The sequence below is a fragment of the Gouania willdenowi genome, chromosome 7 (assembly GCF_900634775.1).
Source record: "Gouania willdenowi chromosome 7, fGouWil2.1, whole genome shotgun sequence".
In the NCBI taxonomy this organism is placed as follows: Eukaryota; Metazoa; Chordata; class Actinopteri; order Blenniiformes; family Gobiesocidae; genus Gouania; species Gouania willdenowi.
This window is the reverse complement of record NC_041050.1, coordinates 38521676-38535791: the sequence shown is the minus strand read 5'-3', so window position 1 is coordinate 38535791 and position 14116 is coordinate 38521676. Positions and strand designations below refer to the sequence as shown.

At 38.8% G+C, this 14116-nt stretch overlaps 1 protein-coding gene across 1 annotated transcript in view; it reads right to left on the bottom strand.

The window, feature by feature from the left end:
- The window catches only part of plxna3 (plexin A3), a 49447-nt gene that overhangs the window by 34265 nt on the left and 1066 nt on the right, over window positions 1-14116 (bottom strand). The window contains exons 2-3 of the mRNA XM_028452126.1: window positions 1764-2095; window positions 962-1152 (exon numbers count right to left, since the gene is read on the bottom strand). Of these exons, the coding sequence (XP_028307927.1) occupies window positions 962-1152; window positions 1764-2029 (457 nt within the window). The 5' untranslated portion in view covers window positions 2030-2095. The remainder of the gene's footprint in view (window positions 1-961; window positions 1153-1763; window positions 2096-14116) is intronic.

The window sequence follows — 14116 nt, the reverse complement described above, 5'->3', positions numbered from 1 at the left end:
TTCGATTGGATTCTAGATTCGATTTACGATTCACTTTTGATTGATTTTTGATTCAGTTAAGGATATCACACAGTACCAATTTTTACTTCGATATGGAAGACATTCTCATTAGAACTAATGATACAAACAGTAGAAACTACAGCTTTATCTTGGAGCATTAGTAAATTTACATTAATAATAGAACCTCATGCTACATGAATTATGACCGTTTTATTTAACATGACCTGAGCAGAACAAAAATGGCTTAAATCAATTCAAAGCATGGTGTTTATTTACTCACACAGCTGTGTAAATAAAGTGGTAACAGACACATTGTAAACTCAAGACATTCTCATTCCTTTGAGTCTCACAAAGGTTTTATGCTAATATTTCAGTGGCTGCACAACAAATTTAACTGTATATTAAGACACAACCATAAACATAAATAAATAAATAATTGTCACACGTGACTAAAGGCTCTGACAAAGGACCATTTTCTTTTATGAAATTATTCATTAAATTGACTATTTCAGGCCAAACTAATCCCACGCCGCACAGCTTTGAACCAAGCTGCAGCAATGTATGTATGAGCTCTGTCTGTCCCTGAACACCAGAAATATTTGAGGCACTTACACACAGAGATTCCTGGCTTTAATAGAAAGATAATTTGGCCATAATTGTAATTAATGATCAATTACGCAATTACAATTATAATTGACCCCAACTCTGCTGCTGACTCTGCACCAATCCTCCTGTCCACCTCCACCTCCATCACTGTGAACCAGACCCTAAGGGACTGGAACTCCTCCACATGGGGTAGGACCTCATCCCCAACCAGGAGAACACACTCCACCTTTTTCTGAACGAGGACCATGAACTCATATATGGAGGTTCTGATTCTAATCCCACACGCTTCACACTCTGCTGTGAATCGCAATATTGTATACCATAATCATGCAGCACTAATGTGTGTTTGTGTTACCTGCCATCCCGTCTGCCTCCCTGCTCCCTGACAGGTAGTGCTCCTTACGATGATGAGGTTCTCCTAGTTTGAACAGATCCTCCAGACGTAGGAACTGACAGACGCCCTGCCAGATGGAGCCACAGGCCACCAGTCGGTTCCCGCTGTAGTCCACGAGGAGGAGCTTGTTCACGTTGTCTGTGGACTCCAGTCTGAGGACACACACACAGGCTGAGATACAGACACACACGCACATCCAGACTAGGGCTGGGCAATATATCCTGATTCAAGATATATCAAGTTTTCTATTTTGGCGAAAAAGAAAATGACAATATCGCCTTTAACTATATATATATATATATATATATATATATATATATATATATATATATATACATTTTTAACCTCTTTTGATTTATACAATAACAGTACAACTCACATCATACAAGTATTTCATATTATTCATAGAGTACAGTCAAACGGTGTCCTTCTTTACAATGTTTCCATATTTCTGAGATACATATTTTATAGCTTTTTGTGTATTAAAATACTCGTTTTAGGAGGTTCTGCTTTCACTACGTCTCAGAACAGCATAAAAAGCTCAGTTAGATGATCACTGAGTGCGTTCTAACCCAGAACTTCATCTCACTCACACATGCTGTCCCTTAGAGGAGAAAAAGTCAAAATTAGTACATATTGTACAGGGATTTTTCAACATCACATTTATCCCAGAATTGTCTTTCTGGTTAGACTTTATTGTTTAAAATTATGGAGAAATGGTTTTTGGTCCACATGGCCCAGCCCTAACACACACACTACTGACCGGTGAGCACACGCCCTGACGCTGGGCGGTGGGTAACACTTGGCGTTGTCCTCTACAGGTCCAGTCATGTGACTCCTGAGCTCCGTCAGATTGGCCGATAGTTTGATGATGCGGTTGACGGCGCCAATGAAGATGTCTCCAGTCGACCTGTGGACAGTCATGTGACTGAGGGCAGAGTCTACGGAGCGGTAGGTCACGTGGTTCGCCGCCACCGCCGAGGGGTACGGAGCCGGGGCGACCAGGAGGAGAAGGCAGGGTAGTAACATGGTGGGCGGAGCCAGGAGGAGGGGGCGGAGTTCCTTCAATCTGAAGTCTGTTTCAGAACCACATGACTGTAGAGAGGAAACAGGAAGTTACACGCTGCGTTCACCTGAAGCCCCACCCACTTCTTACACAGCCTGGTCAGCATGAGGGACAGTGTGACTGTTGTCCGACAGATGACCACGGGACTCGGTGAGGATGAAGAATTAAAATATAACAGCAGAGACACACACACACACACACAACACACACACACACACACAGGCAGTGAAAGATCAGCACATTAGTTAATTAGTTGCTGGGCCAAGGGAGAGACCAGAGACAGATGGACCTCTGTGTCACTGTGTGTGTGTGTGTGTGTGTGTGTGTGTGTGTGTGTGTGTGTGTGTGTGTGTGTGTGTGTGTGTGTGTGTGTGTGTGTGTGTGTGTCGCAGACAGCTGGGCAGACAGAGTGCACAGATACAGTTTCACTAACTTGACTATGATTTCACACAACCATCCATCACAGGCTGTGTGTGTTTCAGTGTGTGTGTGTGTGTTTGTGTGTGTGTACTTGTTTTCTTTGTTTTTTTATTTTACTTTGCAACATATACATACAAGAATTGACAAAGAAGACAACAGTGTGCCGAAAACACGCTGAAAATGATATTTACAAATATTTCAAAATCCTGTGTGTGAAGAAAAAAGCAGATAAAGATAAATCTCATGTCCCTGTCCCTGTGTGTGTGTTACTGTGTGTTTGTTACTGTGTATGTGCTACTGTGTGTGTGTGTTACTGTGTGTGTGTTACTGTGTATGTGCTACTGTGTGTGTGTGTTACTGTGTGTGTGCTACTGTGTATGTGCTACTGTGTGTGTGTGTTACTGTGTGTGTGCTACTGTGTATGTGCTACTGTGTGTGTGTGTGTGTGTGTGTGTGTGTGTGTGTGTGTGTGTGTGTGTGTGTGTGTGTGTGTGTGTTATTGTGTCTGTGCTACTGTGTGTGTGTTACTGTGTGTGTTGCCGCCATGATGAATTCATGTTGGGTGTGGGATACATATGTATGTGTATATACGTATATATGCATATGTGTGTATCCATAAAATGAAGAGTCCGTCAAGACTGCTCTACTGTAAAGTGTCTTGAGATACCATTGGATATGATTTGGCGCTATACAAATAAAAGACTGATTGATTGATTGTGTGCTACTGTGTGTGTGTGTGTGTGTGTGTACTACAGCAGCTTCTTTAGAATATACAAAGTGATTTTAATAACGTCTGATCAAAGAAAGCCATGATACACAACATCATTTTGTCGCAGGCACAGGTCTTATGGGGGGGGCTTTTATTGTGGCCACCCTGAGGCACACCTGTGCATCAATCATGCTGTCTAATCAGCATGTTGATATGCTACACCTGTGAGGTGGGATGGATTATCTCTGCAAAGGAGAAGTGCTCACTAACACACATTTAGACAGGTTTATGAACAATATCTGAGATAAATAAGTATTTTGTGTTTATAGAAAAGGTTTTAGATCGTTGAACGCTCTGAATAGATCATTTGAAAGTCTTTTGCCGACACGTTTCTCATTGTTTAAACCATATAACTGTTTGTGTAATTGCTCACTAACTAGAGTCGCATTGAACTCAACCCTTTTAATACTCCATTTGGAAAACTGCGGATTGCCTGTGGTGCCGCTAATGGAAGCTAACTCTGACCACTCGGTTCGAAGGTAAACAATGATTTTTGTTTAAAAAAAAACAAACAGCCGAATTGTAGTTAATACTTTAATTTACTTACTCACTCATGTAGTTTGGAGCGTTATTTTTGTTTTGAGCAGTTTTGTTACTTTTCTGATTGGCGCTACAATGGCTATGGAGTTTGGTCATCATTGACATATTGATGTGAACATATGTATTGAATGAATGAATATTGCGCAATTATTGAAACACTTGAGTTTAACTCTGCTTGAGTAGTTTGACATTCAAAAGTTGCACTTTGACTTCAACTTTGACTTTGACTGTGAATATTAACATGGTACATGGGTGCTAGGTTAAGGTGTCTTGGTTACTAATGTAATTTTGATTTATTAATGATAATTAATTAATGTATTTGTATTTAGCATGTACGTGTATGCATACATTGATTTTATTTGTGATACTGACTTGCTTATTTCAAATGCAATACTTACTGTATGTGTATTTTTGGCCTTTTAGGTCAGTTTTTTTTTTTGGACCAACTTTGGAGTTTCTTCTCACGGATTTTGATCCATGCATCTCAACTCCCATGGTGAGCTAGATCAACAAACTGGTAGGACAAAGTCTCAAAGTCTCACCTACCGCTGTGGACAAACCTTTCTTTGGATTAAAAAAAACAGGAACTGAACGTTTGAAATGAACTGAGCATTTGGGTCATTGTGGGTAATCCATTTTTTTTTTTTTCTGGAATAGTGTATTGTTTGTATTGGATGTCCTTTTTGTAAATATTTCCGTTAATACACACACTCAAACTGCACTACTGCCTCATGTATTCATTCACAATCCAGACTTCTTTAAAGAACAGTCTTTTGGTGCTGCTATTGTAGCCGCAGTCAACCGCCTAGCCACAATGTGTTACAACAGCATTATAGTCGCTGACATGGTCACCACGCGTTTATAACCTAATGTGCACCTTGGCTGTACATGACGCACGCACACAGAGGCGTTTAGAGAGAGAGTTGCAACAATGGAAGTTTGAAATAGACTTAAATAGTTCCCGGAAGTTATTGGCGGGCAATGGCAGCGGCCATGCTCAAAGCGAACAGCGAAACATGCACATTCCTCCACGAACACGACATTATAAATGCTGATAATAACCTAATGTGCATCTTGGATGTACATGACATGTTTGTGTGTAATACATTTTCCCACTGTTTTTTTTTTTTAGTTTTTCCTTTCCCAAAGAGGGTCAAAGGACAGGGGATGACATTTATCATCCATTTGCATCCAGCGAACATTGATGCAAACTTTATTTATCAATTTATCATGCACATGTCCTATAGAATTAAACCAGAGAAATCACACATCACTATTTTACTTTGCATTTTACTATGTACACCTCTTTGTTCAACCAACCTTCAAAAACATACTCATTCAGCCATAATTGACAACTCTACTTAAGCTCCTCCCACTATATAAATACATACTTCAGATGGGCACTGTACTAGTGGTTACAGGCAACATCAGAGGCAGTTAAATGGCTGTAGGGGTCCTAAGGTGAAGGCGGGGCATCGGAGCAGATTGACTGTAGTAAATAGAAGATGAAGCCAATGTGGTGCTATAGAGGACCCTGTACATGATGGTTCAGTGATGACATCACGGTGGCTCCCAGAATGCAACAGAGCCATTGGGGGGTTGGGTTAGTCTAACCTCAGCGCTGACGTCCAGCAACTCTTCACTGAACACCTTCATTCATTGGCTGATCAACCCTTAGGTGACCTCTGACCTTTGACCTCACCATGGGTCAGACAGAGGGCGGAGCTAATCCAATCAGAGCAGCTCATTGGAGCATCAGACGGAATCTATAGATCACTGATGGATTCAGACACACTAAGGTCAACGTTTAGCTCCTCCCACCCACACACAGTAACAGACACACACACACACACACACACACACGCGCACATACACGCACACACACACACACACACACACACACACACACACACACACACACACACACACACACACACACACACACACACACACACACACACACACACACACACACACAGGTTGTAAATGAAATTATTTAAAGTGAGTAGAGATGCAGGTTGTTGGTCAGAGCAGACAACGTTACACACCGTGTCTGTGTGTGTATGTCCTCTCTCCTCTGACCACACCTTGAATCATTTACACACCTCTACCACTAGAGGTGCCATGTGGGCCTTAGTCTCTCAGATTTTTCAAATCAATGCCCTTCTGATGATGAGTGGGCGTAGCTCTAATGTGTAATTGATGTGTGTGTGTGTGTGTGTGTGTGTGTGTGTATGTTTGTGTGTATTATTATCTGCTACTTTACAATCAGCAGTAATTTGGTTCTGTCTCTACAGACTGGATCAGAACTAGGATCAGGACCTGAGCTGATGAACTTATTGATCTCAGATTGATGAATGGAAGAGTCTCTGGTCTGAATCCATAAGTGTTAAACGACTGCAACACGATGCTAGCAACCAGCGGCTAACCTCTGAGCTAACACAGCGTTAGCGTGTATGAACCTGATAAAGACCAGCATAATTTAAGAGGTCAAATCAAAGACTCAGTGTGTTTAGTGTTTGATTTATGGAATTATAATCTAAACTCAACTAATTCAAACTAAACTATTCTAAACTAAATGAATCTAAACTAAACAAATCTAAACCAAACTAAACTAAACTAATCTAAACGCACACAGATGTGAATACTGCCTGGTTCAGGGTCTGCAACCTTTACTCTCAAAAGGAACCATTTAACCTCATCTCACCTGGATTAAAATCCTCCTGGAACCAAAAAAAATGCCTTCTCAATGAAGACAATACAGTGTATTCAATTCGATACAGTTAAAATTATATAGAATAATGTTTGATTTAATTTGACTTGATTTTCATTGATCATGTAAATGGTAAACTTAAAAACAGTTTAAAATAAAATTAAATAAATTGACATCAAGAAATAAAACAGTATCTTTCATCTTCAAATTCTTACACATCTCAGTTTACATGAACACAATGTTGTATAAAGAAGATTGTTTTTAGTTGATGTATTTGAAAGTCTACAAAAAGTAACATGAATATGATAACACATGATCATGTGATCAACACATGCTAATTACTCATTTCTTGCCACATATAAAACATACATATTTAACCTGTACATTGGTGGTTAAATGAATCTGTTCCCACACAATTAAAATCTCTATTTTCTTCCAGAATAGTGTTTTTGTTGGTTTAGTTTCTTACCAGGGATTTAAAACTTAAGGTTAGTCACAGGTGGAGGAAAGTTGATGATCTGCAGATGTTGTAGGAGGTGAAGTATAGGTGCTGAGTCATTGCACAACGTGATTTATTTTAGGTTAACAAATTGTTATATTTTGATTTTATTTGTCATTAATCATTAATAGCTTCTGTAAAAAAAATTGTTTATTTCAATAGTTTTTTTAAAAGCCATAGGGAGCTATTGCAAAAGAGTCAAAGAGCCACATGAGGCTCCAGAGCCACGGGTTGCAGACCCCTGTGTGGTTGAAACGTGTTCAGGCTTAAAGAGACATCGCCTTCATTCTGGTCGAACAGTGGGCCGACCCTCGGGTTGGGTCTTCTATTTTCAGCCCGATTAAAGCTCAACAGTGCGCATCCACCACCACGTGTGTGCATGCGTGTGTTGTGTGTTCCAATATTACTGCAGGTCCCACGTAATACCTAATTTAAATTTGAAAGGTACGCCTTGGAATCAATCTTTTGAATAAAATGTTATTTCTTGTATCCAGGGGTGGAAAGAGTACAGAAAAAATCTACTTAAGTAAAAGTAAAGTTACTGGTGTAAAAATCTACTCGAGTAAAAGTAAAAAGTAGCTCACTTAAAATGTACTCAGAGTAAACGTTACTTAGTTACTTTTTTTTTTTTTTAATGAAAAATGATACTGACGCCCCAGGGTGACGTGCGCGAGCCTACAAACAGTTTTATATTAATAATAATAATAATAATTGTAATTAAAATCACATGATCATTGCGCAAAACTGCTGATCAATTGGCTACAACACCTGTAGCTGTTATAAAAAAAACGCATAGTGGCTTATCATGCACTGCTGGAGGACGAGTCGCACGGGAGACCAGAGTCAGCGCCAGGCAGCATTAAATGGGGGGGCGTTAAGAAAACTTCGGGGGGCACAAAAACGCTCCGCTCTGAGTTGCACACAACCTATATGTTATATAAACACAGACACAAAAACAAAGTTAGCTCATCAGCAGACTCTTTTTACGGCATTGTTCTGTGAGCTTTTTAAACTTGTCACCTTTGTGAACGACAGTCTTCGGTACTTTATAAAATCTCTTTTCCTTTTCTCGATAAGAACGATTGGAGCAGCCGTAAACTCCACAAAACATAGGCATTTTGATTTCAGACGGCAGATTCTCAAGTTTCCTGCTCGCCATCAGAATTTAGCGCAATTTAGCAATGTGAGTGACGTCATGTGAATCAACAGAGCAGGCCATAGACTTATACACATTCTATTGGCTGAGCCTAACAACAGCTCTAGGGTACGTTCAATAGCACAAATGTAGCAGACTCCCATCCACGTGCAGGATTTATTTGACTCTGTAACGCAATCTATTTCAAATGTAGCGAAGTACTGTTACTTGAAACAAAATTTACTTAAGTAAAAGTAAAATGACAGATTTTAGAAAGTACTCAAAAAAGTAGAAGTACACAAAAAGCTACTCAATTACAGTAACGAGAGTAAATGTAATTCATTACTTTCCACCCCTGCTTGTCTCTACGTGTGTGAGTATTTATTTATTTATTAGTGGAGGACCTACTGTATGTATATATATATATATATATATATGTACAGTATATGTATAAATATATATATATACACACCAAGCATGAGTAACTCTATAACTGCATTCATCATCACCTTCACCTATTCAACAAATAACTTTTAGCTTTAAAGTAACTCTGGACCAAAGATAAAAAACAACTGTAGCTTTACTTCACTAAATTTGGCTCTCAACACTGCAGCATTTACACCAAAGGCACATGGTTAAGCTAACGTAGCGTTAACGCAGCTTGCTAACATTATGTTAGCCCTCTGGAGCTAACAGGTTTCTGTTCAGGCCAATTGGATGTAGAAGCAAGGATTCGGTCCATATAAAGATTAGGTAATGACAAGCATAACTTTAGCAGTTAGCATGACTTTAGCAGATAGCGTAACTTTAGCAGCTAGCATAACTTTAGCAGTTAGTATAACTTTAGCAGCTAGCATAACTTAGTTTGAACACTGCAAACACTTCAAATCAAAAGGAAAAGAATTTTCCAAATTGAAAACGTATTTATGCAGAGCTGCCAAGCCTCACGCTTTGAGAGTGACAGTCACGCAATTTGACGCATTCTCACACCATACGCCACGCTTGACATTTCTCACGCTTATATTTCCCTATTCAATACTCTATTTTTTTTTTCATGATAATGAACTTTGGTCCTTGCCGTAGTTTGAGTAACTCTGAATAACTCACTGAGATAACCAATCCCAGACCAATCAATGTCTCCTTGTGCCTAAATCTAACCAACCACGGCAGCCATTACGCAATAATAAACCAATCAGAAGCAACGTAAGGCGTGTCTTGACGAGCCGTCTCTAACTAGTAACTTTTACACACAACACACGTCAAGTCGTCGACATGCTTTCAGAAAGGAAGAAAGTTTCTAGAGGACAGACGCCGTCTGAGACGCTATGTAATTTTGTTCACTGTTTATATTGCTGTGTGTGTGTGTTATAGTGTTAGTTTACTCATGTAAAAAAACTAACATTGTGTGTGTCTCTCTCTCTCTACTCACATGTGTGTGTCTGTGCTAGACATTAACTTAAATTAATTTAAACTCTTATTCTACTACTACCAGTGTTATAAACACTGCTAGTAGCTGAATTGCACTTATAGGTTATATCAGCATAAATACATAGTAAATTAAACAAATGTCTTGTCTAATCTTACGATTATTTTTGTATGTAATAGTGTATTTCTATAGACATTGAGTCTGCTGCTGAGACATTCATTCAATCAAAAAACACTTTTAATGTTTTTTACATGATTATCTTTTTAATGACGTCCTTTCTGTTACAGACAAGGAGAGCTGAGGTAAAGGTAGCACTGCCTTGGGCCACAGTGTTGTAAGTGGGAGCCCCCTGCCTCTGTCATCATCAACATCTGTGACAAACACCTACAACATGACACATGTCCCCAGATAAATGATGGAGAGTTGGTTGAAATTAAATATTGACAAATAAATGTATTTTGTCAAAACTTTTGTTACAGTTTTCATTTCTGGTTAATTAAAACTAGCATTAGGAGGCCACAGTGCAGGGAGAGCTGCTGTATGGAGGTGATGACATCATTCTGACGGCAGAACTCAACGTTAAAACTTGGCCCTGTTTATGTTTTCAATTTGTATTTTCTTTCCTTGTGATTTTCAATGAGTGTTTTGTTCATTGTTTCCATTGTCTTTTGATAGATTTTTCTGTACTTTGTTCATATATTATTTCTTCTCATATTTGTGATGATTTGTGCATTTTGTCTCCTGATTGTGTTGATTGACAGTCTAATACAAACCATTCATTCCACCTTTAATGTTTTTAACGTGTGCTAAATAAATAAATGAAATGATAAAATTGAGTTTTGTTCCGAATTAAAATAGTCAGATCTCATCACAATTAAAATATATTTCCTAAAGTCACTTGTTTGCTTTTTTCTCTCCTCCTTTTATGAATTCCTTATGTTTTGATACTTAAAATAAAAAATGTATTTTTGTTTGATTTATTTCCTCACATTTCCTGAGCTGTTCTTACTGTTTGTTGCTTTGCTCAGCGTCTAAAAATATAAACGTTGATTGTCTATAAAAGGAAATAATGCTTCATTTATTATTAAGTGGAACGTCTTATCTCTCATCAACATTTATAATTACTCTTCAACTTAACAAAAATATTTTTGTTTCCTCTGATTACTCGATTAATACATGAAATTTCAGTAGAACACTCAATTATAAAAATATTGGATATCTGTAGTCATAAACTAATGATGGAGAGCGTTCTGATCAATGATGTGATTATTGGACGTTCACATCTCACAGTTTATCTGTTATTTAACTAATGTCTGACTTCACATTAAAGCTCCAGATGTGTGTGTTTTAGAAAAATCTGAGAAAATACAGAAGTGCCTTCCTGAAACTGCAACGCCAACATTGTTATTACTTTTATTTATTATTTACGCACGCACGCACACGCAGACGCACACGCACACACACACAAATAAGTTAATATGTGTTTAAGATTATGCTTTTTTATTTATTTACTTTTAAAATCATTTTCATGTTAGAGCCTCCATCAACATGTTTCTGAATGTGTCTCTGATGAACATACCCTGGAAATCAGGTGTGAGTCGCAATTTTGTTGTCCGATAAAAACCTGATTGGTTGAGGCGTATCATGTGGGACAGATTAACTTGTTTCCTTCCGTAAACACTGCAATAGCTGCACAGGATGAAAATAGACGCAGTGGGATTTAATCAGTGTGTGCAGGACTACAAAGCTGGCTAACATCTTACGGTGCGAAATCACCATGGTAACTTAGGCTGAACGACTAACCTGGTCGGGACCAGGTTTTGTTCTGGCTAGGATCTGAGTGAGTATTAAAGCCCTGATCTTTTAGAAAACAAGTTGTCCAATCAAAGGGGGATTAGGTCTCTGTGTGGATCTGATGTGACGCTGACAGGAGAGAGAATGTTTATCCTTTATTTACAATCAAATCTGTGTGCATCGGGCACTTTCAGACCAATAAATTAATGAATGAAATAACGAATGTATTCTGTGGTGATGTAGAGCCTCAGTCCTGTAGATAATATAAATATGAATATATTCCACCTTATGGTGTAGGCTGATCTGTATGAACGCAGCATCAGCGACACAGACAAGTTAAAAGAGAAGAGAAACTGATCAGAGTCTGTTTATTCTCTGTTTATAATCTCACTAATTTAATCATTAACATTCATCAATTCCTGCATTAATCACTTCATGCTTTTACTGCAGCAACAGTGTTGTGTTTGGTCTGAATTATGGATTTTAATTCTTCATATTTTTAAATAAATATTACTCAATAGTGATGTAATTTCATCTCCAGTTTCTCTGTGATTGGTCTGACACTGTAATCTCCTCCTCTGTCACTAGAGCACGCACGTAGCCAGGCTGTCATGGAGAGTCGTTCCTGTGGCACATTGGTACTCTGTGAGAACCTTTAGTTCCTTCAGGTGTATGAAAGAAAGTTCTCTTCATAAATAGACCTGACCATCATCAGGTCCAACTCTTCATCACTATCTCACTCTCTTCATCACTCTCACACTCTTCATCACTCTCACTCTTCATCACTCTCACACTCTTCATCTCTCACACTCTCTTAATCACTCTCTCACTCTTCACCACTATCTCACTCCACCTCATTTCTCACTCTTGACTCTCTCACTTCATCACTATCTCACTCTTCATCACTTACACTTTTCATCACTCTCACACTTCATCACTCTCACACTTCATCACTCACACTCTTCATCACTCTCACTCTTCATCACTCACACTTCATCACTCACACTCTTCATCACTCTCACTCTCTTAATCACTCTCTCACTCTTCACCACTATCTCACTCCACCTCATTTCTCACTCTTGACTCTCTCACTTCATCACTCTCACTCTTCATCACTCTCACACTTCATCACTTTTCATCACTCTCACACTCCATCACTCATTCTTCATCACTCTCACATTTCATCACTCTCTCACTCTCTTCACCACTCTCTCACTTCATCACTCTCTCACTCTTCATCACTCTCACTCTCTTCATCACTATCTCACTCTTCATCACTTACACTTTTCATCACTCTCACACTTCATCACTCTCACACTCTTCATCTCTCACTCTTCATCACTCTCACTCTCTTAATCACTCTCTCACTCTTCACCGCTATCTCACTCCACCTCATTTCTCACTCTTGACTCTCTCACTTCATCACTCTCACTCTCTTCATCACTCTCACACTTCATCACTCTCTCACTCTCTTCACCACTCTCTCACTCTTCATCACTCTCACACTTCATCACTCTCTCACTCTTCACCACTCTCTCACTTCATCACTCTCACACTCTTCATCACTCACTCTCTTCATCACTCTCACTCTCTTCATCACTCTCTCACTCACACTCTTCACCACTCTCTCACTTCATCACTCTTCATTACTCTCACTCTTTTCACCACTCTCGCACTCTTCATCACTCTCACTCTCTTCATCACTCTCTCACTCTTCATCACTCTCTCACTCTTCATCACTCTCACTCTCTTCATCACTCTCTCACTCTTCATCACTCTCACACTTCATCACTCTCACTCTCTTCATCACTCTCTCACTCTTCACCACTCTCACTCTTCATCACTCTCACTCTCTTCATCACTCTCACTTCATCACTCTCTCACTCTCTTCATCACTCTCTCACTCTTCACCACTCTCACTCTTCATCACTCTCACACTCTTCATTAAGGCTGAACAATTATTTGCATTTGCAATATTATCGCGATATAAAACACGATTTTATAATCAGAGGCTGTAATTTTTTTTTATTGTTCTGTCTTGTTAAGTTCAGAGTGTTTAAGAAGTGCAACGCACATGTTTACATGTTTCATGAAACGTGAAGTTAGTTAGATATGTTGAAGAGGTAAAGCCACAGATTTGTTTGCTTTATTGTTGTAATCTGTGCTTTAAAATGTATATTTCATATTTATTTAAAGTTTAAATAAATATAAAATTGTTTATTATGAAACAGATTGATTTATTGTTTGTGTTCATTGAAAAATACATAACAAGAGGCCCTTAAAAAATAAATGTATCGCAATATTAAGGAAAAAAAATCGCAATTAGAATATTTTCCAAAATCGTTCAGCCCTCCTCTTCATCACTCTCACTCTTCATCACTTTCACTCTTTTAAGGAGCTTTGATTTCAAAATGCAGAGCCTCCCATTTTCCAGAAATCACTTCCTGAAACAGAACCCTCTTCCTGGCCCAGAACCAACCCTCAGCGACACGTTTCTGGAGAACGCGCCACATGTTGGATATTCTTTCATCAAACCAGAGTGTGAGACCACTCTGTTCTACTTCTGAAGCATCAAAGAATCAAACCATCATTTTGGATTCTATTCACACTGTTAGCTGAGGATACGTTAGTACATCAATAACAGGCTCTGATACTTTTATTTTGAAGGCTGAGTAAGATGTAGTAATGCCTCAAACTGAGAATCATGTAGCTACTGACAGTGTACAAACACAACATTACACACTTTAACAATCA